The 27,102-nt window shown below is 48.0% G+C and overlaps 1 protein-coding gene across 1 annotated transcript in view; it reads left to right on the top strand.

Annotated features, from left to right (window-relative positions):
* The window catches only part of QSOX2 (quiescin sulfhydryl oxidase 2), a 70,145-nt gene that overhangs the window by 35,164 nt on the left and 7,879 nt on the right, over positions 1-27,102 (top strand). The window contains exons 8-10 of the mRNA XM_068249101.1: positions 2,464-2,593; positions 9,504-9,626; positions 13,185-13,335. Coding sequence (XP_068105202.1) covers positions 2,464-2,593; positions 9,504-9,626; positions 13,185-13,335 — 404 coding nt within the window. The remainder of the gene's footprint in view (positions 1-2,463; positions 2,594-9,503; positions 9,627-13,184; positions 13,336-27,102) is intronic.

Consider the following 27,102-nt stretch of genomic DNA (forward strand, 5'->3'; position numbering starts at 1 on the left):
GAGGTTAAAGAGAATCTGTAACAAAAAAAATAAAAAAAAAAACTCGGGGGAAGGAAGCCTTTGGATCCTAACGAGGCTCTCCCCATCCTCCTCCGTTCAAGTGCCCCGAATCGTGGTGAGGTAAGTATTTACCTACCTCGATCCTGCGCAGGCGCACTAGCCGATCTCCGTTCAAGATAAGGCAGAAATAGCTGAACCCGATCGATCCGCTCTACTGCTCAGATGCGAGTCCTTTGCACCTGCACAGTAGAGCATATATGATTGGACTCTATTTCCGCCTAGCCTGAACGGAGAGCCGCTGCTGCGCGTATGCTGGATTGCAGAGAGGTAAATAAATCATGCCTTGTCGGGGGAGCCAGGGCTGGATTGCGGGAGGATTACTGCAGCTACAGGGATGGGATAAGCCTCATTGGGACCCAGAGGCTTCCCCCTCCTGAGGTAAGTATCCCTCAGAGGGTTTTTTTTTTTTCCTTTAGAGTCTCTTTAATAATTGACCATACAGTTTAAAGGCTACCTAAGGTGACATGTGACATGATGAGACAGACATGTGTATGTACAGTGCCGAGCACACGAATAACTAGGCTATGTTCCTTTTTTTTCTTTCTCTGCCTGAAAGAGTTAAATATCAGGTATGCAAGTGGCTGACTCAGTCCTGCCTCAGACAGGAAGTGACTACAGTGTGACCCTCACTGATAAGAAATTCCAACTATAAAACACTTTCCTAGTAGAAAATGGCTTCTGAGAGCAAGAAAGAGATAAAAAGGGTCAATAGTTCATATTTTAGCTCTGGCATACTTCACTGAATGTGTCATTGTGCAAAAACAATAAAACAGTTAACTTAAAGTGGATGTAAACATAAAATAAAACTGTGGAATATCTTAGTCATTTTTAGGAAAAGGAAGATGGATACACTCGTTTATTTCATTAGTTTATTTTTGCCTCGAGTGTCCTTTAAGTTGTCATTGTTTTGATGTTGTAGACTACCGAGTACAGCCATGGCCTTTTTACCCTTCCAGAGTTTTCTCTTTTTTTTTTTTTTCCTGCTATCACGTTAGGCTGTGCCAGCTCCTGTAAATCTGTACACCACCTCTTCATCCATTCCTAGTACAGTATATAATTAGTCCAGTGACCATCAATGACATGCTGATTATTCCAGCTTTCAAGTGGTATTGTCACCATAAAAATCACATTTCAACAGCAACTGGTCTGAGTGTATTAAGTAATAAAGATGCTAATCCTGCATTCAAAACTTGCAAAACTTTTTCTGCTGTTATGGTTTGGAGTCATCACATACTTTAGGAGCACTTTCTTTTCTCATGGAAATTAGGGGGCATGTTAGCACTTGATTTACCGATCAGGTTAAGACCTGCCTGTACCTGGAGGTAAAGTCAATTTGTATGCACTTTGCAGTTTTTAGTGGAGCTCCTATTGCTGTATTAGGCCTGGAACCCACTGAAATCAGCAAACGCAACCACTAGCGTTTTGTCTGAGCGCTTTGCAAGCGGATTCATGCGCGTTTTTGGTCGTGTTTTGCAACATTGTATTTTTTTGCCCAGCGGGTGCGTAGCGTTTTGCGTTTTATCCTGATTGGTCCTGTTTAATTTTGTTACAGTGTGCTGAACCGCAAAACGCTAGCAAAACCGCTCAGTTTAGGTTTTGCTGAGCGTTTCTTCTAGCGTTTCAATACTTTACATTGAAGCGCTAACGCTCCCAAAACGCTGCAGGTCCTGCGTTTGCGTTTCTGGGAAACGCAAACGCTCCTGTTGAAGTTGCCCCATCCATTAACATTAGCCCAGCGTTTTGGCAAACTGCTAGCGTATCGCAGCGCTGCCAAAACGCTGCCAAAAGCGCTCCTGTGGGTTCCAGCCCTGAGTGTTGTTCCTATTCAGGCTGTGTAATAGAAAAGAATAGTAGAAATAAAACTCCAAATATTTACTGGATATGGAAGCCTATAAATGTACTTCTCATAGGTTGTTACATAATCAATACACCTTCCCCCCTCAAAAAAAAAATCTTCTAAAGACTATCCTAACTTATGGAAGACAATTAAAGACTACTATTATTTATTTACTGCATGCTTACCGCTGAAATACCTCGTTTTTATCTCACTTTGGGCATTTTCCTCATGTTTTACCTCATGTTCGGAAATGGAGAAAAATATTTCAGAATTGCTAAAAAAGGAGGAAAATGCCTCATGAGGTATTTTACCTCCAAAATATATTTACATCACATGGCCTCAATTCACTAAGCTTATCTCCTGTCTTTAATAACTCTTCTGAGCTGTTTCTACAGTTATCTCCATGTTACCAGAATTAAAGCCATTATTGTGTATTCCCAGCATAATGCACATCTGTCACAGATCAGTGTAGCGCTGTCATTGTCCATCTCGAATGCTACTCTGTGTTGATCGGTGTAGCGCTGTGAGTGGTCCTGATCCTCTTTACCTCCGATCTCCCGGTTTAGGTCCAAGCTGTACGCGGCAGACCTGGAGTCCGGCCTGCACTACCTGCTGAGGGTGGAGCTTGCCACGCACCAGTCGCTGGAGGGGGAGAAGCTGAAAACCTTCAAGGACTTCATCACCATCCTGTACAAGGTGCAAACTATGTAACTGCCTTCAAATACTAGTCCTGTGTCCATTGCCTGCCTCAGTCCTAGCAGCCTGTAGTGGTGGTACTGCAGAGAACCATATCATCATATCACCACTAGGGATGATCAATGAGATGCAAATTGTTCTGAGATTATGCAAATATATGCAGCGTGAAAATGGACCAATCAATTTAAACCCAGTATTGGTCCATTTTCAAGCTGCATTTATTTGCATACGAATTTGCATAGATTGGAATCCACTCAGAACAATTTGCATACCTGTGATCATCCCTAATCACTATTGCAGAAAGCATACTTTATTATTTCATTAACTATAGCCCAACCCCTTCCTGGTCTGGCCAGCGATGTGTGTGTGTACTAGGTTTTCATCTCAATGCGAAAGTTTGGCTGTTTGTTACTCGATCACGCAGCAATGGCTTTACGGATTTGAATGAAATTTGGCACACACGTAGTATATTACCTGGAATAACATATAGGATACTTCTTATCCCCATAACCAAAAATACAAATTTCACTGGGGAAATTTAAACTGCAGCCATACACTGTTAATGGCAGGGTTCTCAAACTTTGCACAGTTGGTCACTGGGTGACTGGGATTAAAATTCAGAAAAGTGGGTGGAGCCTACAAAAGCCAATCAAAATTCACCTATTGCTTTTCAAGGGGAATATTTAATTTCTGCCATTCATGCACTGTTATGGCACAAGCTTCAAACCTGGTACAGTCGGTCATTGGGTGACTGGGGTTCAAATTCAGAAAAGGGGGTGGAGCCACAAACAGCCAATCAGATTTGATTCACTTCAATGCAAATTACTGATGCCAAAGACCGCAAAGCTCACAAACTAGGCCATTTAGTAATTGTGTGTTAGGGTGAGAAAAAGTGGGCGGAGCCAAAATCAGCCAAATACATACCCGGGTAACGCCGGGCAATCAGCTAGTCTAAAATAATGGTCTGTCTGTATAGATCTGAAATATCTATCGAGATAAATAGATATACACAGTGAATCTGGAATTTATTCACACCACATGACTTTTTCTACATTTTGTTAAAGATTTATTACAAAATGGACTATATTCATTTTTTTCCCTCAGAATTCCACACACAACACCCCATAATGACAATGTGCAAAAAACTTTACTTGAGGTTATGGCAAATTTATTAAACACATAATCAAAAAAGAGAACTCCCATGTACAGAAGTATTCCCAGCCTTTGCTCAATACTTTTCTGGCAAAGGTGCATCAACAATGACAGCCTCTAGTCTTTCTGAATATGATGCCACAAGCTTGGCACACCTATCCTTGGCCAGTGTCGCCCATTCCTCTTTGTAGCTCCTCTCAGGCTCCATCAGGTTGGATGGGAAGCGTCGGTACATGGCCATTGTAAGATCTCTCCAGAGATGTTCAGTCGCATTCTAGTCTGGGCTCTAGCTGGCCACTTGAGGACATTCACAGAGTTGTCCTGAAGCCACTCCTGTGATATCTTAGCTGTGTGTTAGGATCGTTGTCCTGCGGAAAGATGAACCGTCGCCCCAGCCTGAGTTCAAGAGCGCTCTGGAGCAGGTGTTCATCCAGGATGTCTCTGTGCATTGCTGCAGTCATCTTTCCTTTATCTATATTATATAGAGGGTAGTCTCTGGTCAATGACTTTGAAACCCAGTGTACCACTTCTGTTCTCCTCTGTGTCACCCCAATTCTCCTGTGTCACCTCAGTTCTCCTGTGCCTCCAGTGTCCCCGTGACCTCTGTTCTCCTGTCTCCAGTGTCCCCAGTCACCTCTGTTCTCCTGTCTCCAGTGTCCCCCGTCACCTCTCTTCTCCTGTCTCCAGTGTCCCCCGTCACCTCTCTTCTCCTGTCTCCAGTGTCCCCCGTCACCTCTCTTCTCCTGTCTCCAGTGTCCCCCGTCACCTCTCTTCTCCTGTCTCCAGTGTCCCCCGTCACCTCTCTTCTCCTGTCTCCAGTGTCCCCCGTCACCTCTCTTCTCCTGTCTCCAGTGTCCCCCGTCACCTCTCTTCTCCTGTCTCCAGTGTCCCCCGTCACCTCTCTTCTCCTGTCTCCAGTGTCCCCCGTCACCTCTCTTCTCCTGTCTCCAGTGTCCCCCGTCACCTCTCTTCTCCTGTCTCCAGTGTCCCCGTCACCTCTCTTCTCCTGTCTCCAGTGTCCCCCGTCACCTCTCTTCTCCTGTCTCCAGTGTCCCCCGTCACCTCTCTTCTCCTGTCTCCAGTGTCCCCCGTCACCTCTCTTCTCCTGTCTCCAGTGTCCCCCGTCACCTCTGTTCTCCTGTCTCCAGTGTCCCCCGTCACCTCTGTTCTCCTGTCTCCAGTGTCCCCAGTCACCTCTGTTCTCCTGTCTCCAGTGTCCCCCGTCACCTCTGTTCTCCTGTCTCCAGTGTCCCCCGTCACCTCTGTTCTCGTGTCTCCAGTGTCCCCCGTCACCTCTCTTCTCCTGTCTCCAGTGTCCCCCGTCACCTCTCTTCTCCTGTCTCCAGTGTCCCCCGTCACCTCTCTTCTCCTGTCTCCAGTGTCCCCCGTCACCTCTCTTCTCCTGTCTCCAGTGTCCCCCGTCACCTCTCTTCTCCTGTCTCCAGTGTCCCCCGTCACCTCTCTTCTCCTGTCTCCAGTGTCCCCCGTCACCTCTCTTCTCCTGTCTCCAGTGTCCCCCGTCACCTCTCTTCTCCTGTCTCCAGTGTCCCCCGTCACCTCTCTTCTCCTGTCTCCAGTGTCCCCCGTCACCTCTCTTCTCCTGTCTCCAGTGTCCCCCGTCACCTCTCTTCTCCTGTCTCCAGTGTCCCCCGTCACCTCTCTTCTCCTGTCTCCAGTGTCCCCCGTCACCTCTCTTCTCCTGTCTCCAGTGTCCCCCGTCACCTCTCTTCTCCTGTCTCCAGTGTCCCCCGTCACCTCTCTTCTCCTGTCTCCAGTGTCCCCCGTCACCTCTCTTCTCCTGTCTCCAGTGTCCCCCGTCACCTCTCTTCTCCTGTCTCCAGTGTCCCCCGTCACCTCTCTTCTCCTGTCTCCAGTGTCCCCCGTCACCTCTCTTCTCCTGTCTCCAGTGTCCCCCGTCACCTCTCTTCTCCTGTCTCCAGTGTCCCCCGTCACCTCTCTTCTCCTGTCTCCAGTGTCCCCCGTCACCTCTCTTCTCCTGTCTCCAGTGTCCCCCGTCACCTCTCTTCTCCTGTCTCCAGTGTCCCCCGTCACCTCTCTTCTCCTTTCTCCAGTGTCCCCCGTCACCTCTCTTCTCCTGTCTCCAGTGTCCCCCGTCACCTCTCTTCTCCTGTCTCCAGTGTCCCCCGTCACCTCTCTTCTCCTGTCTCCAGTGTCCCCCGTCACCTCTCTTCTCCTGTCTCCAGTGTCCCCCGTCACCTCTCTTCTCCTGTCTCCAGTGTCCCCCGTCACCTCTCTTCTCCTGTCTCCAGTGTCCCCCGTCACCTCTCTTCTCCTGTCTCCAGTGTCCCCCGTCACCTCTCTTCTCCTGTCTCCAGTGTCCCCCGTCACCTCTCTTCTCGTGTCTCCAGTGTCCCCCGTCACCTCTCTTCTCCTGTCTCCAGTGTCCCCCGTCACCTCTCTTCTCCTGTCTCCAGTGTCCCCCGTCACCTCTGTTCTCGTGTCTCCAGTGTCCCCCGTCACCTCTGTTCTCGTGTCTCCAGTGTCCCCCGTCACCTCTCTTCTCCTGTCTCCAGTGTCCCCCGTCACCTCTCTTCTCCTGTCTCCAGTGTCCCCCGTCACCTCTCTTCTCCTGTCTCCAGTGTCCCCCGTCACCTCTCTTCTCCTGTCTCCAGTGTCCCCCGTCACCTCTCTTCTCCTGTCTCCAGTGTCCCCCGTCACCTCTCTTCTCCTGTCTCCAGTGTCCCCCGTCACCTCTCTTCTCCTGTCTCCAGTGTCCCCCGTCACCTCTCTTCTCCTGTCTCCAGTGTCCCCCGTCACCTCTCTTCTCCTGTCTCCAGTGTCCCCCGTCACCTCTCTTCTCCTGTCTCCAGTCTCACATAAGGGTGAGAAATGTTCCCTCCCTATTTCTCCCATCCAGGTGTGACTTGGAATTCTCATTATTATGATAGGATTATGAGGGAACATTTTCTTTAATGCAATGAAGCAGAGTTTGCCTGTCTGGTAATGTAGTACAGCCAGCAGGAGGGCGGCCTTGTCTCATCCCTGTTGCTGAGTAAGTGCTTTGGGGTTAAGGCTTCCTTGACAATTTCTCGCCCAATGAGGTTGCGGGGTCAGAGATCTCTGTCCGCCCCCATTTCCTGGAGACACGGCGGTGCTAATCTGCTGTCATATCCTGCCTGACGGGACGCACCGGCTAATGCTTTTAGTGGATAAATCTCTGCGTCTGATCAAATTGTTACCCAGAAGCCTCACAGCTCCTGGGTGCTTTTATGGGAGCGTTCAGCGCAGCGTTCTCACCACTTAATGCCGCTTACAGGGAGGGCAAAATTATCTGCTCAATACAGTGCCTGCATTTGGGTGGGAAAGGGGGGGGGGGGGGATTTGGATTCATTTAGTTTTTTTGTTTTTCCATTGTTTTCTTTACTTGTACAGAACATTGTCCACCATATCTTAGCCCAGCTTCAGATCCATGGAAATTTGCATGCCACTCAAACTCTTTAATACTTGTGTAGCCCCTGCACTGTGCATGAAGCCTTCACTCTTTTCCAGCTTCTGCAGCTCCTCAGCCTTCGCCTGTCCCCTCAACAGCTCCTCAGCCTTCGTCTGTCCCCTCAACAGCTCCTCAGCCCTCGTCTGTCCCCTCAACAGCTCCTCAGCCCTCGTCTGTCCCCTCAACAGCTCCGCAGCCCTCGTCTGTCCCCTCAACAGCTCCGCAGCCCTCGTCTGTCCCCTCAACAGCTCCGCAGCCCTCGTCTGTCCCCTCAACAGCTCCGCAGCCCTCGTCTGTCCCCTCAACAGCTCCGCAGCCCTCGTCTGTCCCCTCAACAGCTCCGCAGCCCTCGTCTGTCCCCTCAACAGCTCCGCAGCCCTCGTCTGTCCCCTCAACAGCTCCGCAGCCCTCGTCTGTCCCCTCAACAGCTCCGCAGCCCTCGTCTGTCCCCTCAACAGCTCCGCAGCCCTCGTCTGTCCCCTCAACAGCTCCTCAGCCCTCGTCTGTCCTCTCAACAGCTCCTCAGCCCTCGTCTGTCCTCTCTACAGCTCCTCAGCCTTCGTCTGTCCTCTCAACAGCTCCTCAGCCCTTGTCTGTCCTCTCTACAGCTCCTCAGCCTTCGTCTGTCCCCTCAACAGCTCCGCAGCCCTCGTCTGTCCCCTCAACAGCTCCGCAGCCCTCGTCTGTCCCCTCAACAGCTCCGCAGCCCTCGTCTGTCCCCTCAACAGCTCCGCAGCCCTCGTCTGTCCCCTCAACAGCTCCGCAGCCCTCGTCTGTCCCCTCAACAGCTCCGCAGCCCTCGTCTGTCCCCTCAACAGCTCCGCAGCCCTCGGCTGTCCCCTCAACAGCTCCTCAGCCCTCGTCTGTCCCCTCAACAGCTCCTCAGCCTTCGTCTGTCCCCTCAACAGCTCCTCAGCCTTCGTCTGTCCCCTCAACAGCTCCTCAGCCTTAGTCTGTCCTCTCAACAGCTCCTCAGCCCTCGTCTGTCCTCTCAACAGCTCCTCAGCCCTCGTCTGTCCCCTCAACAGCTCCTCAGCCCTCGTCTGTCCCCTCAACAGCTCCTCAGCCCTCGTCTGTCCTCTCAACAGCTCCTCAGCCCTCGTCTGTCCTCTCAACAGCTCCTCACCCCTCGTCTGTCCCCTCAACAGCTCCTCAGCCCTCGTCTGTCCCCTCAACAGCTCCTCAGCCCTCGTCTGTCCCCTCAACAGCTCCTCAGCCCTCGTCTGTCCCCTCAACAGCTCCTCAGCCCAACAGCTCCTCAGCCCTCGTCTGTCCCCTCAACAGCTCCTCAGCCTTCGTCTGTCCCCTCAACAGCTCCTCAGCCCTCGGCTGTCCCCTCAACAGCTCCTCAGCCCTCGTCTGTCCCCTCAACAGCTCCTCAGCCTTCGTCTGTCCCCTCAACAGCTCCTCAGCCTTCGTCTGTCCCCTCAACAGCTCCTCAGCCCTCGTCTGTCCCCTCAACAGCTCCTCAGCCCTCGTCTGTCCCCTCAACAGCTCCGCAGCCCTCGTCTGTCCCCTCAACAGCTCCGCAGCCCTCGTCTGTCCTCTCAACAGCTCCTCAGCCCTCGGCTGTCCCCTCAACAGCTCCTCAGCCCTCGTCTGTCCTTTCAACAGCTCCGCGGCCCTCGTCTGTCCCCTCAACAGCTCCGCAGCCCTCGTCTGTCCCCTCAACAGCTCCTCGGCCCTCGTCTGTCCCCTCAACAGCTCCTCGGCCCTCGTCTGTCCCCTCAACAGCTCCGCAGCCCTCGTCTGTCCCCTCAACCGCTCCTCAGCCCTCGTCTGCCTCATTTGGCCCTGCCTGCTGTATAATGAAACCAGAGATGAACGCTTTGGCACAAAACAAACATATCCCCCGAAAGATTTTACAAAATAAATACTATACCTGGTATTTTCGCCGCTACGGTGTGCCGTTTGTGGTTTTTTTTTTTTTTTACTAAAACTCCATGCAAAACACAGTTTATCAGAAAAGCATATTATTTAGTGGGCTGTGTGCAAAATGAAATCACCATTTCTAAAAACCTCTTATGACTAACAAATATAGATTAAAAAAAATTGCTCCTTCCTCGGCACCAGCAGCTCCTCCCATCTCATCACAGCTCTCTGTGATGCTGCAGTGTACAAAACAGGAAAGCCGAGCCAGATGGGGGGGCAGGCTTGGGCTTGATAACTGACAACAAGCAGGCTGAGCAGTGAAGGATGAAACAGAGAGCAGAGTAGGCGTTTTCTCTAATGTTCTCACTGATATATATGGTAAAATACATGAGGGTGCTTCGCCTCTGGTTCACTTTAACACTGTTTGCTTTTCAGCTGTTCCCGGGGCGCCCCCATGTGGTGAAACTGCTGGAAACCTTGCAGGAGTGGCTGGTCAGCATGCCTCTGGATAAGATTCCATACGACGCCATCTTGGATATAGTGAACAACAAAATGCGGGTGAGTTAAAGCGGTATCGTCAGCATAAAAATCAAATTTCAACAGCAACTGGTCTGAGTGTATTAAGTGATAAAGATGCTAATCCTGCATTCAAAACTTTCAAAACTTTTTCTGCTGTTATGATTTGGAGTTATCACATACTTAAGGAGCACTGGCCCTTTAGTAGTCGTGCCAAAGAATTGCATGCTGGGGGTTCTTTTTATCTATAATCTATTCCTCCTCTTCCCTTTATTTCCCTGCCGGCTTCTTATCTGAAACCTAATCCCCTACTCACTTGTGTTTACAAGCAAGGCTGAGGCGACTCAGCAATTGGAGACAAGAAAAAAAGTTAAGGGCAGAAATGACATCACGAGTTAGCCTTAACTGTGGGCAAAAGACATGGCCCCCACCACTAACAGAATTCTCGTCATTTACTATATAACATTCACTGAAATCAAAACGTGGACAGTATAATACATCTGTTATGTAAGTAGATCAAGTATTTATCTACTTATATATGTTTTTTTTCCCTGGCATAGTATGGCTGATCCTGCTGCTTTAAGGTACCCATCCTCAACTCCAGATTGTGGCTCAATCCACCAATCATTCAATCATTTTATCCAACCAGGAGACAATCAGTACCACAACATGGCTACCCCAACGATCAATTTATAGAGGGGGGGGGGGGGGGGGGGGTTGCAGGGAGTGGCAGAACTTGGCCCTCCAGCTGTTAAGGAACTACAAGTCCCACAATGCATTGCGGGAGTCTGACAGCCACAGTCATGATTCATAAAGGCAAATGCATTGTGAGACTTGTAGTTCCGTAACAGCTAGAGGGCCGAGTTTGCCCATGCCTGTTATACACCCATTCCAGGGGGTGCTTTTGTAAAGAGTAAATGAAATAATGAGAATCTCCCATGAAGAGATGGACTGATCAAAAACCTGTCAGTTCTGTCAGATTTCTACTATCTACTGTAAATTATAGCAACATAGGAGTCAAGTCATTTATGGCTCATTTTACTCAGGAACACATATTTCTTTATTTGTATGTGTTTACATGTATTTTACAGTTAGTGGTCCTTTGCTTATTTTTTGTATACAGTATTTTTTTTTGTAATTCTCTTCCAACAGCCATTCACTGCACAAATACTGAACGCACTCTAATATCAGCTGACTTCGGCTCTATTCACACTTACTGAGAAAACCGTCCCGGGAATCGGAATGCAAACACCCGACCTGCCCGATATTAGTGGATGCTGCTGGAGACACACACAGGCGGTGTCGGTCCTCACTAGGCTTTTTGCTGCACACTTCTTCTGTCTTCTGTCATCTTCTGCCATCAGGTCCACTATTGCCACCACTGCTCAGGTCCACTGCAGAGGGCCAGCGCTGCTATACACATCCAAGCCCTGCTATTAGCATACTGGATTGCATCAGACCTATGGGAATCCTCCTCAGGTAGTTTTCCCATTGGTTCCCTGAGTGGTGGACCAATGAGCATCCTCCCTGGTGAGGGGGGGCGGATCCCCACTGGTCTGTTACAACCCAATAGGGAGCCTCCTAACGCCTCGAACAGGGCTTCGCTGTGTATAGCAGCGCTTGTCTGTTGCGGTGGACACAAGTGGTGCTGACAGCGGACCCAAGCGCCATTGGTGGCAGCTGATGAAGGGCGGAGCCCGTAGCATGTAGTGTGCAAGACATGCAATAAATTGAACGAAAGTTCTTGCCAGTGGAATGCCTCCTTCTACTTTACCGATATATTCACTGTGTGGCGGTAGGAGTGGTGTACCTACCTGGAGGATTGGCCACCGGCAGCAGCTCTCCTAAGCAGGATTGAGCCTTTCACAAGACCGAGGGCATTTTTGAATTGGATTGTGAACGAACTGACAGATATTGTCTGTGAACACAGTTGTGCATCCGGCGTAGTCTGCACCCAGCCTTATGCTGGGCATACACGCAGTCTCCTTATCAATCGAGCTACTGATGGCTAGATTCATAATATCCGACAGGTCCAATGACCTGCCAGATAGATTCCCCGCTCGGTCTCGCCGGCAGGGACGAGCAGCAATCGATCCACGCGGGGAAGCGGCGGGGGTCTAACCGGCGGCTAATCGGCCGCCGGATCGACGCGTGTATGCCCAGCATTACTCTTGTTTTGAATAAGTCAGGAGTTGACAAAGAACAGATTATTTCCATTCCCACACACCATACAATTTTTTAAATATCTGTTCAATATAAGAATTGCGATAAATTTTTCTGACTAACATTTAAAAAATATGACCAATGTGTACCACACACGTACGTTCAACTTTTCCCCAATTATAATAAAAATCATTGGAAACTCTGAGAAAATTGCTAGGGTATGTATATAAATAAATTGACAATCTAACACACACCATACAATCTTTAGAAAAATGGAAGTAACATTTCCAGCATTCCGGATCGGTAAAAATCGAAACAAAAAACGGAAATCCGATTTTTCAATCGAATGAAAAAAAAAAAGCTTTCAATTTTTTTTCGGGAGATCCAAGCATATTTATTAAATTGCCTTAAAATCAAATCATTTTATTGTATCGTGTGTGGCCACCTTAAGATGCAATATTATCCTCTTCAGTTCAGAAAACCTGAACTAAAAATTAAGACAAAATTAGCATACACAAGTCATACTTACCTCCCGTGTAGTCTACTCCTCAGTGTCTTTCTCCTGTCCCGCGTCCTGGTTGTTCACTGTGATCAAGGGAATTTTCCGTCCTCCATTTTGAAAATGGCCATTACCCATAACCGCTTTCTGGTCAGCACACAGTTAAACTGTAACATCGCCCACTTGAGCCATAGGGAAACATGGACATTACCTGGTACATCAGTTTTCCTCTCAGCTATAACTGACAGCAACTGATATTTTACTGACAGCAACTGACATATTTCAGATCTGACAAAATATTGTCAGAACTGGAAGGGATTATTGTCAGAAGAAAATGGTGAGCTTCTGAGAGGAACTGATGGCAAGGTAACTATTCAATGTTCATTTGAAGTTACCTCATGTGTTTATTTTAAATATTTTTACTCAGTACAGGTTCTCTTTAAACAAAATGGAGTTCCTCACACTCAGAAAACATCCAGGTATGACCAGCACATCGTCTGCGGTCAGCAGGGGGATTGGGCTGCCAGATAGCAGGGGGGTCTGGCAGGGGGGGTGGGGCTGCCAGAGAGCAGGGGGGTGGGGCTGCCAGAGAGCAGGGGGGTGGGGCTGCCAGAGAGCAGGGGGGTGGGGCTGCCAGAGAGCAGGGGGATGGGGCTGCCAGAGAGCGGGGGATGGGGCTGCCAGAGAGCGGGGGGTGGGGCTGCCAGAGAACGGAGGGTGGGGCTGCCAGAGAGCGGGGGGGGGGGGGTGCCAGAGAGGTGTATGGAGAGACCCTATAGGATTGTAAGTCCTCTCTGCAGATGGCCAGTGAGATGCTAGTTATTTATTACCTGGTACAAGTATTCTGTACTTTGTGATTGACACATGTTTGTGCATCTGTAGTGGATTGGTGATTTTTATACATAAGCTGAAATGTGCGTCTTGTTTCCTCCTCACAGATTTCTGGAATCTTCCTCACTAATCGCACGCAGTGGGTGAGCTGTCAGGGCAGCCAGCCCCAGCTGAGAGGATATCCATGTGCCTTGTGGAAACTCTTTCACAGCCTGTCCATGCAAGCCGCCACACAGCCGGGCGCCCTGGCCAACACCGGTGAGGACTCGTGTCTCCTGCTATGTTACTTTCCTGCACACTGCTGCGGATTAAAGGACGCTTGAGGTGAGATGGACATGGAGGCTGCCGTATTCATTTCCTTTTAAACAATGCAGGTTGCCTGGCAGCCCTGCTGATCCTCTGACAGTAATACATTTAGCCATAGCCCCTGAACAAGCATGCAGCAGATCAGGTGTTTCTGACTGAAGTGTGACTGGATTAGCTGCATCCTTGTTTCAGGTGTGTGATTCAGACACTACTGCAGCCAAATAGATCAGCAGGACAGCCAGGCAACTGGTATTGTTTAACAGGAAATTAATATGGCAGCCTCCATATCCATCTCACCTCAGGTGTGCTGTAAGTAAAGAGGTGCCCTGATTATCTAATAGGAAAATGGAAAGAATTTGGTGTAAAGCATTTTGGCCCTGAGTGTTTGTGGGGAGCTGAGGGCATTGCAATGGAGGCAAGGAGTTATGGGAGTGATCGTGGGCACTGAGTGGCTGCTGGGAAGGTGAGAGGCGTATGGTGTATGGTACTGGGCTCTGATTGGCTGCTGGGGAGGTAGGAGGAGCATTATGGGAGTGATAGTGGGCACTGAGTGGCTGCTGGGAAGGTGAGAGGAGTATGGTGTATGGTACTGGGCTCTGATTGGCTGCTGGGGAGGTAGGAGGAGCATTATGGGAGTGATAGTGGGCACTGAGTGGCTGCTGGGAAGGTGAGAGGCGTATGGTGTATGGTACTGGGCTCTGATTGGCTGCTGGGGAGGTAGGAGGAGCATTATGGGAGTGATAGTGGGCACTGAGTGGCTGCTGGGAAGGTGAGAGGCGTATGGTGTATGGTACTGGGCTCTGATTGGCTGCTGGGGAGGTAGGAGGAGCATTATGGGAGTGATAGTGGGCACTGAGTGGCTGCTGGGAAGGTGAGAGGAGTATGGTGTATGGTACTGGGCTCTGATTGGCTGCTGGGGAGGTAGGAGGAGCATTATGGGAGTGATAGTGGGCACTGAGTGGCTGCTGGGAAGGTGAGAGGCGTATGGTGTATGGTACTGGGCTCTGATTGGCTGCTGGGGAGGTAGGAGGAGCATTATGGGAGCGATAGTGGGCACTGAGTGGCTGCTGGGAAGGTGAGAGGAGTATGGTGTATGGTACTGGGCTCTGATTGGCTGCTGGGGAGGTAGGAGGAGCATTATGGGAGTGATAGTGGGCACTGAGTGGCTGCTGGGAAGGTGAGAGGAGTATGGTGTATGGTACTGGGCTCTGATTGGCTGCTGGGGAGGTAGGAGGAGCATTATGGGAGTGATAGTGGGCACTGAGTGGCTGCTGGGAAGGTGAGAGGCGTATGGTGTATGGTACTGGGCTCTGATTGGCTGCTGGGGAGGTAGGAGGAGCATTATGGGAGTGATAGTGGGCACTGAGTGGCTGCTGGGAAGGTGAGAGGCGTATGGTGTATGGTACTGGGCTCTGATTGGCTGCTGGGGAGGTAGGAGGAGCATTATGGGAGTGATAGTGGGCACTGAGTGGCTGCTGGGAAGGTGAGAGGAGTATGGTGTATGGTACTGGGCTCTGATTGGCTGCTGGGGAGGTAGGAGGAGCATTATGGGAGTGATAGTGGGCACTGAGTGGCTGCTGGGAAGGTGAGAGGAGTATGGTGTATGGTACTGGGCTCTGATTGGCTGCTGGGGAGGTAGGAGGAGCATTATGGGAGTGATAGTGGGCACTGAGTGGCTGCTGGGAAGGTGAGAGGCGTATGGTGTATGGTACTGGGCTCTGATTGGCTGCTGGGGAGGTAGGAGGAGCATTATGGGAGTGATAGTGGGCACTGAGTGGCTGCTGGGAAGGTGAGAGGAGTATGGTGTATGGTACTGGGCTCTGATTGGCTGCTGGGGAGGTAGGAGGAGCATTATGGGAGTGATAGTGGGCACTGAGTGGCTGCTGGGAAGGTGAGAGACGTATGGTGTATGGTACTGGGCTCTGATTGGCTGCTGGGGAGGTAGGAGGAGCATTATGGGAGTGATAGTGGGCACTGAGTGGCTGCTGGGAAGGTGAAAGGCGTATGGTGTATGGTACTGGGCTCTGATTGGCTGCTGGGGAGGTAGGAGGAGCATTATGGGAGTGATAGTGGGCACTGAGTGGCTGCTGGGAAGGTGAGAGACGTATGGTGTATGGTACTGGGCTCTGATTGGCTGCTGGGGAGGTAGGAGGAGCATTATGGGAGTGATAGTGGGCTCTAAGTGGCTGCTGGGAAGTTGGGAGGAGTATGGAGTATGGTACTGGGTTCTGATTGGCTGCTGGGGAGGTAGGAGGAGCATTATGGGAGTGATAGTGGGCACTGAGTGGCTGCTGGGAAGGTGAGAGGCGTATGGTGTATGGTACTGGGCTCTGATTGGCTGCTGGGGAGATAGGAGGAGCATTATGGGAGTGATAGCGGGCCCCTAAAAGTGGGATGAAACTCCAACTGGAAAAAATATCATCCAAAAAGATAAAAATCACAATATAATGTTTGGCTTACCGTTACCTATCCTGTAGTTTTTTTAGTATTTACAGTCAGATTTAGTAGAAAGGTGTTATGGAAAAAAGAAAATATTTCTGCTTTACTGTCTGTATGTGATGCCAAAAGTGACATGACTTCTGCCCTTTAATTTTCAACCCAGCTCAGTGTTAATTTCCCCTCCGTACTGCCACAGCTTACTGTCCCTCTCACATCACCTAGACAGCAGGCTTACATCACTGTGTAATCTCTTCAAAGGGAGGGGGGGGTTCAATTACCTTCTGGTCATAGTGTCCTTATCTTATCTGAAACCGGAAGCTTTCTGTTAATTGCATGCTGAGATAAGCTTATAGCTCTAATTGTAGCTTCCCACATTCTCCCTGGAACTGCACTTTTTCTGCAGTTAGGCAACTGCATCCAGACCAGATAAAAACAAAACAAATTGGACATATAGGGACCTAGTTTAGAAAAAAAAAGATGTTTTTGCAAATATCTTTTTTTATCTTTGGATTTTTACAACCTCCTTTAATATTGTAGAGCATAATATGGATTCAGAACTCCTAGTGACCAATGAGGGCTCAGATGTACAGCTACACAATGAGCTGTACGCATGGACTCTGCTTATTTTGGGACAGCCCCCCATCCCCACCCCCATGATATTCTGACCTGCTACAGCTGGGGACTTTGCAGTAATTCCGTCAGGCAGGGATGGTGATGAGGTGAGTATGGATAAAGGCCGTGACCGGGACAGAGAGACATCTGAGTAGGCACCCCTTAGGCCTGATTCTGGCAGCAGAAGGTTGGTTGTTATGTACAGTGTATTACATAAGCTATCATAGGATGTCCCCGTTCCTTCTTACATCAGACAGATCTAGTAATCTGCCCTATAACGCTCTGATCTGTGACCACAGTAACCCGCGTCCGTTCTCCCCGCCATGAATCATCGGCACTGAAACTTACTGCACTTTGTTCCCCGTGATATACGGCCCTGTAATTGACTGCGGGGGCGCTCTCTTCAGCCCCGGCCTCATTATTTGATTTTTAGAAATACTGTTATTCATTGATTACACAGAAAGCCATTCGGAGCAACAGTCCGAGCCGTTCCTATCCACGCAGCGCTGCCGGCCTGAGTTATGGCCGACGCTTCAAAGGTGCCGCCTCTGAGAGCAGGAGGTCAATAATTAAGTGGATGGCAAAGTGATATGATGGCGGAAACTGAGGTTAAAGAGCACCGAGGGCAAAGCATGAGCTAGCAATCTACATAGTGTGTGTGTGTGTGTGTGTGTGTGTGTGTGTGTGTGTATATAGATATATAATATACAGTGGGATGCAAAAGTTTGTGCCTTGTGAATCGTCATGATTTTCCTGTATAAATCGTTGGTTGTTATGATAAAAAATGTCAGTTAAATATATCATATAGGAGACACACACAGTGATATTTGAGAAGTGAAATGAAGTTTATTAGACTTACAGAAAGTGTGCAATAATTGTTTAAATAAAATTAGGCAGGTGCATAAATTTGGGCACCACAAAAAAGAAATGAAATCAATATTTAGTAGATCCTCCTTTTGCAGAAATTACAGCCTCTAAACGTTTCCTGTAGATTCCAATGAGAGTCTGGATTCTGGATGAAGGTATTTTGGACCATTCCTCTTTACAAAACATCTCTAGTTCATTCAGGTTTGATGGCTTCCGAGCATGGACAGCTCTCTTTAATTCACACCACAGATTTTCAATTATATTCAGGTCTGGGGACTGAGATGGCCATTCCAGAACATTGTACTTGTTCCTCTGCATGAATGCCTTAATGGATTTTGAGCAGTGTTTAGGGTCATTGTCTTGTTGAAAGATCCAGCCCCGGCGCAGCTTCAGCTTTGTCACTGATTCCTGGACATTGGTCTCCAGAATCTGCTGATACTGAATGGAATCCATGCTTCCCTCAACTTTGACAAGATTCCCAGTCCCTGCACTGGCCAAACAGCCTCACAGCATGATGGAAACACCGCCATATTTTACTGTATGTAGCAGGTGTTTTTCTTGGAATGCTGTGTTGTTTTTCCTCCATGCATAACGCCACTCAATTTTAGTTTCATCAGTCCACAGCACCTTATCCCAAAATGAAGCGGGCTTGTCCAAATGTGGTTTAGCATACCTTTGTTTGTGCTGTGGGCGGAGAAAAGGCTTCCTCTGCATCACTCTTGCATACAGTATCTCCTTGTGTAAAGTGCGCCGAATGGTTGAACGATGCACAGTGACTCCATCTGCAGCAAGATGATGTTGTAGGTCTTTGGTGCTGGTCTGTGGGTTGACTGACTGTTCTTAGCATTCAATGCTTCTGTTTATTCGAGATTTTTCTTGGTCTGCCACTTCGAGCCTTAACTTGAACTGAGCCTGTGGTCTTCCATGTCCTCAATATGTTCCTAACTGTGGAAACAGTTGAAATCTCTGAGACAGCTTTCTGTATCCTTCCCCTAAACCATGATATAGAACAATCTTTGTCTTCAGGCCATTTGAGAGTTGTTTTGAGACCCCCATGTTGCTACTCTTCAAAGAAAATTAAGAGGGAAACTTACAATTGACTCCCTTAAATACTTACTCATAACTGGATTCACCTGTGTATGTAGGCCAGGGGTCACTGAGCTTACCAAGCCAATTTGAGTTCCACTAATTTGTTCTAAAGGTTTTGGAATCAATAAAATGAAAGTGCCCAAATTTATGCACCTGCCTCATTTTATTTAAACAATTATTGCTCACTTTCTGTAAATCCAATAAACTTCATTTCACTTCTCAAATTTCACTGTGTGTCTCCTAAATGATATATTTAACTGACATTTTTTTTATTGTAACAACCAACGATTTATGCAGGAAAATCATGACGATTTGTACTCGCATCATAATCATATAGAATGCACGGAATGGGCTCTCTGCTATATTCAAGGACACCTGAAGCGAGAGGGATATGGAGGCTGCCATATTTATTTCCTGTTAAACTATACCAGTTGCCTGGCAGCCCTGCTGTTCTCTTTGGCTGCAGTAGTGTCTGAATCACACACCTGTAACAAGCATGCAGCTAATCCAGTCACACTTCAGTCAGAGCACCTGATCTGCTGCATGCTTGTTCAAGGGCTATGGCTAAAAGTATTAGAGGCAGAGGATCAGCAGGACAGCCAGGCAATCTGCATTGTTTAATTGGAAATAAATATGGCAGCCTCCATATTCTCCTCAGGTTAAAGAGACTCTAACAAAATGTTCAGCCTTAGTTCTTCTATCCTATAAGTTCCTATGCCTGTTCTAATGTGGTCTGGATTGCTGCAGCCTTTCCTAGTTGCACAGTGGCTGTATTGTCTGTTATATAATCTAATCTTCTTTCCTCTGATGGCTTTGTCGGGCTCAGGCACTCTGGCAGGGATGTGCTGCTATGCTTGTGATAGGATAGAACCTATACACACCCTCTCCAGGCCCCCTGCATGCTCTGTATGAGTCACAGACTGAGCTCCTCTCAGCCTATCGCATAACATGTCTTTTGTTTGTAAACACTGCCTAAAACTGGCAATTACAGCAGAGGGGCCCAGGAGAACATAATGAATAGAATGGTATGCTTTTTATTGTAGACAAGAAAAATCAAATAACCTTTATATCGCACTTTTCTCCTGGCGGATTCAAAGCGCCAGAGCTGCAGCCACTAGGGCGCGCTCTATAGGCAGTAGCAGTGTTAGGCCAGAGCTGCAGCCACTAGGGGGAGCTCTATAGGCAGTAGCAGTGTTAGGCCAGAGCTGCAGCCACTAGGGGGAGCTCTATAGGCAGTAGCAGTGTTAGGCCAGAGCTGCAGCCACTAGGGGACGCTCTATAGGCAGTAGCAGTGTTAGGCCAGAGCTGCAGGCACTAGGAGGTGCTCTATAGGCAGTAGCAGTGTTAGACCAGAGCTGCAGCCACTAGGGGCGCTCTATAGGCAGTAGCAGTGTTAGGCCAGAGCTGCAGTCACTAGGGGGCGCTCTATAGGCAGTAGCAGTGTTAGGCCAGAGCTGCAGCCACTAGGGGGCGCTCTATAGGCAGTAGCAGTGTTAGGCCAGAGCTGCAGCCACTAGGGGGCGCTCTATAGGCAATAGCAGTGTAAGGCCGGAGCTGCAGCCACTAGGGGGCGCTCTATAGGCAGTAGCAGTGTTGGGCCAGAGCTGCAGCCACTAGGAGGTGCTCTATAGGCAGTAGCAGTGTTAGGCCAGAGCTGCAGCCACTAGGGGCGCTCTATAGGCAGTAGCAGTGTTAAGGAGACTTTTCAAAGGTCTCCTAATGAATAGGTGCTGGCTTACTGAACAGGCAGAGCCGAGATTCGAACCCTGGTCTCCTGTGTCAGAGGCAGAGCCCTTAAAGGGAACCTTAACTGAATGGGGGGTAAAGAGTTTCACTTACTCGGAGCTATTACCAGCCCCCTGCAGCAGTCCTGTGCCCTCGGAGCCGCTGTGGAATCCTCCGGTCCCCCGCTGTCACTTTCGTTTTTGACGACTCACCAGTCGACCGGCCGCCATGCGTATTATTGGATGCATTCCCTACTACAATTAGCGCTGTTGCGGACCGCAACGCGTACAAAGATACACATTGCCACGTATCTACGCGTGCGGAATGCGACAATATTTTTGTACGTGCTCCGGTCCGCAACAGCGCTAATTGCAGTAGGGAATGCGTCCAATAATACGCATGGCGGCCGGTCGACTGGTGAGTCGTCAAAAACGAAAGTGACAGCGGGGGACTGGAGGATTCCACAGCGGCTCCGAGGGCACAGGACTGCTGCAGGGGGCTGGTAATAGCTCCGAGTAAGTGAAACTCTTTACCCCCCGTTCAGTTAAGGTTCCCTTTAACCATTACACCATCCAGCCACTTTACTAATACTGGGCACAATTCTTCATGACATGGATTCCTGAAGATTTTGCAGATTTTACTTCATGCTGAGATTTGTCAGTTACTTCAATTCTCAGCCAAGGACTCTATTGGAATGGAGTATAATAATATGGCAGGATTAGAGTGTGAGCTCCTCTGAGAACAGTCAGTGACATGACTATGTACTCTGTAATGTGCTGCAGAAGATGTCAGTACTATATAAATACAGAATAATAATATGGTAGGACATTAGAGGAGCTCACCATCTAATCCTACTATAGTCATAGTCTAATGTCCTACCATATTATTATTATGTATTTATATAGCACTGACATCTTCTGCAGCACATTACAGAGTACATAGTCATGTCACTGACTGTCCTCAGAGGAGCTCACCATCTAATCCTACCATAGTCATAGTCTGAGGACAGTCAGTGGCATGATTACTCTGTAATGTGCTGCAGAATATGTCATTGCTATATAAATACATAATAATAATATGGTAGGACATTAGACTATGACTATGGTAGGATTAGACTGTGAGCTCCTCTGAGGACAGTCAGTGACATGACTACTCTGTAATGTGCTGCAGAAGATGTCAGTGCTATATAAATACATAATAATAATATGGTAGGACATTAGGCTATGACTATGGTAGGATTAGATTGTGAGCTCCTCTGAGGACAGTCAGTGACATGACTATGTACTCTGTAATGTGCTGCAGAAGATGTCAGTGCTATATAAATACATAATAATAATATGGTAGGACATTACACTATGTCTATGGTAGGATTAGAGTGTGAGCTCCTCTGAGGAGAGTCAGTGACATGACTATGTACTCTGTAATGTGCTGCAGAAGATGTCAGTGCTATATAAATACATAATAATAATATGGTAGGACATTACACTATGACTATGGTAGGATTAGATTGTGAGCTTCTCTGAGGACAGTCAGTGACATGACTATGTACCCTGTAATGTGCTGCAGGAGATGTCAGTGCTATATAAATACATAATAATATGGTAGGACATTAGGCTATGACTATGGTAGGATTAGAGTGTGAGCTCCTCTGAGGACAGTCAGTGACATGACTATGTACTCTGTACAGTGCTGCAGAAGATGTCAGTGCTATATAAATACATAATAATAATATGGTAGGACATTAGACTATGACTATGGTAGGATTAGATTGTGAGCTTCTCTGAGGACAGTCAGTGACATGACTATGTACTCTGTAAAGTGCTGCAGAAGATGTCAGTGCTATATAAATACATATTAATAATATGGCAGGACATTACACTATGACTATGGCAGGATTAGAGTGTGAGCTCCTCTGAGGCCAGTCAGTGACATGACTATGTACTCTGTACAATGCTGCAGAAGATGTCAGTGCTATATAAATACACAATAGAATGTTTAGAGCAGAGCGATGTTCAGCCTTGTATAAGAGGGAATATAAAGTGCATATAAAGGGAGCTTAGACGCATTCTCTGTCTCTGGCTTATTTCCCCGGCTTGGTAGGGGTTAAGCCTCTTTGCCGCTCTCTGAGCCGGCCGGCGGTGTGAAAGGCCACGCGATTGGTGTCTCTAAGTGGTCGCGCACTTGACAGCGTCTCGCCCAAATTTGTGACAAGCTTTTGCTTCTTAGGCTGAGAGAATTGGGTCACTTGGAGTCGCTGGATTATGTCTTGGGGAGGTTTTTCCCTCCCCTCCCCTCCCCTCCTTGTATCTTGTGTTAAATCCCATCGAGTAAAAAGCCTGCTGCCTGTAATCCCCGGCAGAGCCAGGTAGGGCTTTAATGTTCATTGTCCACTTTAGAGATTAGGGTAACCCAGAGCGGCGCTAGTTTGCGAGGAAGACGGCCGGGAGGATTACTCCGTGATACACGGCAGATGTTGCCCCAAGATCCATCCGGGGACTTAGACCACAACTAACAAAATGAGCCATCTTAACTCCTTCACACCAGGCCCGTCACTGGGGGATTCTGGGTAACCTGGGAGGGGGCGGCACCTCTTGTATTCAGTGCTTGAGACAGCCTCGAGATCTCATTGTTAAAAGTACCTAAGGTGAGCCTGTCAATGGGACAGAAGAAATAATGCCATACTGAACTTACCTGGGCATTTCTCCTGGCTGCCGTAGTCCGTGAGGTCCCTCAGAGTCCACTGGGCTCCCTCAATTCTGCCGGCGGCTCGGTTAGCGCGCGACTTAGCCGGGAGTCGCGCCAAACTGCAAATGCGCCTGTCCGTGCGTCTGGCGCCATGAGAGGTGCTCAAAAGAATTAACCGCTTATGCGCTGAATTCTCCTGGCAATGGGTGCGCGGATGGGGGGCTGCGCATGTCCATTTACACTTAAGGGCAGCCAGGCAGGCAGCACCCATCCTGTTCCTTGGTCATTGTGATATTGAACACTGTTGCCACCAAGTATTCGATTGAACGACTGAGATCTTAAGCCCCATCTACACCGTACAATTTTTTGTGCGATTCGGTTCAATTTGACATTTCCGATCGGGATTCTATTCATTTTGCCATTGTTCTGCAATGACAAAATGAATCAAATCGAATCCCGATCGGATATGTCGGATTGAATCAAATCAATGAGTCGAATTGCACAAAAAATTGTATGGTGTAGATGCGGCTTTAACCGCATGTCCATATAAATACAGAGGGGCTGCAGCACACAACAAGAAAACAGTGACAGGGGCTCTTGGTTACGCTTTAAAGCGTTTAAGCTCACCAACTGCGCCAAAGTGTCCCCAATCTGGTGAGTCCTACTCTAACCAGGCAAAAATGCTATTTATTATCAGAGTTCTAGTGGGAACCATGCCAAAAGCCCAGGGGTCAGCTAAATGGAAGAAATGAAATGAAAAACACCTCACCTTCTACTAGCTACTTTAACTGCATGTCCAATTGCCGCATTCAACTGATTTCGGCTTTAAATCGGAGGGAGTAATTGATCAGGCATGTTTATTACGGCGCCTATTTTCATCCGATTCCATGAAATGATCGAATCGGAAAGTCAATTGGGCCAAAAAAATTGGTAGGTGATTGGACCCCCCTCAGCCAATACAGATCAGTTTGTCATCAATTTACCCCCTCCCTACAGCTTGTATTGTAGGAGGCCCCCGCACCACGCTAACTGTGCCCTCCTCCCCATCCGACTGCGACACCCACCCCCCCCTCCTACAGCTTGTATTGTAGGACGCCCCCGCTCCAGGCTAACTGTGCCCTCCTCCCCATCCGACTGCGACACCCACCCCCCATCCGACTCAACATTTTTGGAAATGTAATTCTTATTATTTAGTATTTATATAGCGCCAACATCTTACGCAGCGCTGTACAGTGAATATATGTATATCTTGTCACTAACAGTCCCTCAAGGAGCTCACAATCTAATCCCTACCATAGTCATGTGTCTGTATCATGTAGTGTATGTATTGTAGCCTAGGGACAATTTAGAGGGGAGCCAACTAACTTATCTGCATGTTTTTGGGATGTGGGAGGAAACCGGAGTGCCCGGAGGAAACCCACACATACACGGGGAGAACATATAAACTCCTTGCATATAATGCCCTGGCTGGGATTCGAACCAGGGACCCAGCGCTGCGAGGCGAGAGCGCTAACCACTACTCAGTGTAGATGGATTTTTAATAAAATTGGCGAATAAACTAAACCTGAACTCTTGCACAGAGCAGAAGGAAACAGAGAAATGCACCCTGTATGTATTTAGAGCATTTAGCCTGTCCCCCCTTCCCCTCTCATCTGTGACTATTCACAACAGTAATTTGATCCCTCGGCTGTATCAGCTGGCTGCCGTGGCAGATAAGCTCATTTGAAAGCACAGGCTGTTAACTATATGTCTGCTTCCATGAAAGCAGGAAGTAGACACGCTGCAGATTTATTGCAGGATTTGTATCGGCTGTAACAAAGAAATGTTTTTATTTAAAGGTTACTATGCTGTTTTAGAACAGAGAATAAGTTCTGAGGTCAGGTCCCCTTTAAAGAGATAAGTGAATGTCAGAAATCTTTTCCTGTCAGGAAAGGGGCGGCGCCCCGCATTGTTTTATAGGAAGTGATTACGCGTTTTTCACGCCCGTCTGTAAATTGCCCATCCTTCAATTAAAACTTTTCAATCGACGGGCGAATTTCTGTGCAGGGCAAGTTCAGCATTAATAGTTCATTAAGATTTCATCGAGGGTTTTTCCTGCAAGGCCGATGCAGATTATTAAATGACGGCCATTTTTATTTGGCGTCCATAAATCTGCCGTTTCGGCGGCGTTTATCTCTCTGAGGAATTAAGCCGCTGTGTTTTGAGAAATTGGGCGATTTTAATTTTGTTTCTAAAACCTGATTTGAAGCATTTCTTTTAATACCAGCCTTTAATCTGCTGTAATCTCATCATCCAACATCTTATTTATGTGCGTGTACTCAATCACCGCGGTGACACGCCGGCCGCTATCATTACACGCTACGGAAATATGTGCCGCGGAGACGGAGGGGAGAAAGTCATTATCGCTATATTGTAATGAGGCAAAAGTTCATCAAATCATCATATATGTCATTCGCCAAGTGTTTCATCCTGAGAGTTCTCCGCAAGGGAAGTCCACATTCATTCATTATCGTCACTGAGATGGAACTGCAGGCAGAAATGGTATTTTAAGTTTTTTAAAATGTTGTGGCTTTATTGTAAAATAGCAATCTTACCTATAGAAATACTGAACTTTTGTAAAAAAAAAAAAAAAAAAAATTACTAGAGACCAGTGACATCACTGACACCTCATATACATGAGAACGCAGCCTATCCAATCACTAGAGACCAGTGACATCACTGACACCTCATATACATGAGAACGCAGCCTATCCAATCACTAGAGACCAGTGACATCACTGACACCTCATATACATGAGAACGCAGCCTATCCAATCACTAGAGACCAGTGACATCACTGACCCCTCATATACATGAGAATGCAGCCTATCCAATCACTAGAGACCAGTGAAATCACTGACACCTCATATACATGAGAACACAGCCTATCCAATCACTAGAGACCAGTGACATCACTGACATCAGGGCTGTGGAGTCGGAACCATTTTGGGTACTCGGAGTTGGAGTCTGAGTCATTGGTTTCATAAACTGAGGAGTCGGAGTTTGATTTGGGTGATTTTTTTTTTTTCTGTTTTTTTTGTACGGACTCCACAGCCCTGACCGACACCTCATATACATGCGAATGTAGCCTATCCAAACACTAGAGACCAGTGACATCACTGACACCTCATATACATGAGAATGCAGCCTATCCAATCACTAGAGACCAGTGACATCACTGACCCCTCATATACATGAGAACGCAGCCTATCCAATCACTAGAGACCAGTGACATCACTGACGCCTCATATACATGAGAGTGCAGCCTATCCAATCACTAGAGACCAGTGACATTACTGACACCTCATATACATGAGAACGCAGCCTATCCAATCACTAGAGACCAGTGACATCACTGACGCCTCATATACATGAGAACGCAGCCTATCCAATCACTAGAGACCAGTGACATCACTGACACCTCATATACATGAGAACGCAGCTTATCCAATCACTAGAGACCAGTGACATCACTGACGCCTCATACATGAGAACGCAGCCTATCCAATCACTAGAGACCAGTGACATCACTGACGCCTCATATACATGAGAACGCAGCCTATCCAATCACTAGAGACCAGTGACATCACTGATGCCTCATATACATGAGAACGCAGCCTATCCAATCACTAGAGACCAGTGACATCACTGACACCTCATATACATGAGAACGCAGCCTATCCAATCACTAGAGACCAGTGACATCACTGACACCTCATATACATGAGAACGCAGCCTATCCAATCACTAGAGACCAGTGACATCACTGACGCCTCATATACATGAGAACGCAGCCTATCCAATCACTAGAGACCAGTGACATCACTGATGCCTCATATACAGGAGAACGCAGCCTATCCAATCACTAGAGACCAGTGACATTACTGACCCCTCGTATACATGAGAGCGCAGCCTATCCAATCACTGGAGACCAGTGACATCACTGACGCCTCATATACATGAGAATGCAGCCTATCCAATCACTAGAGACCAGTGACATCACTGACACCTCATATACATGAGAACGCAGCCTATCCAATCACTAGAGACCAGTGACATTACTGACCCCTCGTATACATGAGAACGCAGCCTATCCAATCACTAGAGACCAGTGACATCACTGACACCTCATATACAGGAGAACGCAGCCTATCCAATCACTAGAGACCAGTGACATCACTGACACCTCATATACATGAGAAGGCAGCCTATCCAATCACTAGAGACCAGTGACATCACTGACGCCTCATATACATGAGAACG

The sequence above is a fragment of the Hyperolius riggenbachi genome, chromosome 8 (genome assembly GCF_040937935.1).
Source record: "Hyperolius riggenbachi isolate aHypRig1 chromosome 8, aHypRig1.pri, whole genome shotgun sequence".
NCBI classification, from domain to species: domain Eukaryota; kingdom Metazoa; phylum Chordata; class Amphibia; order Anura; family Hyperoliidae; genus Hyperolius; species Hyperolius riggenbachi.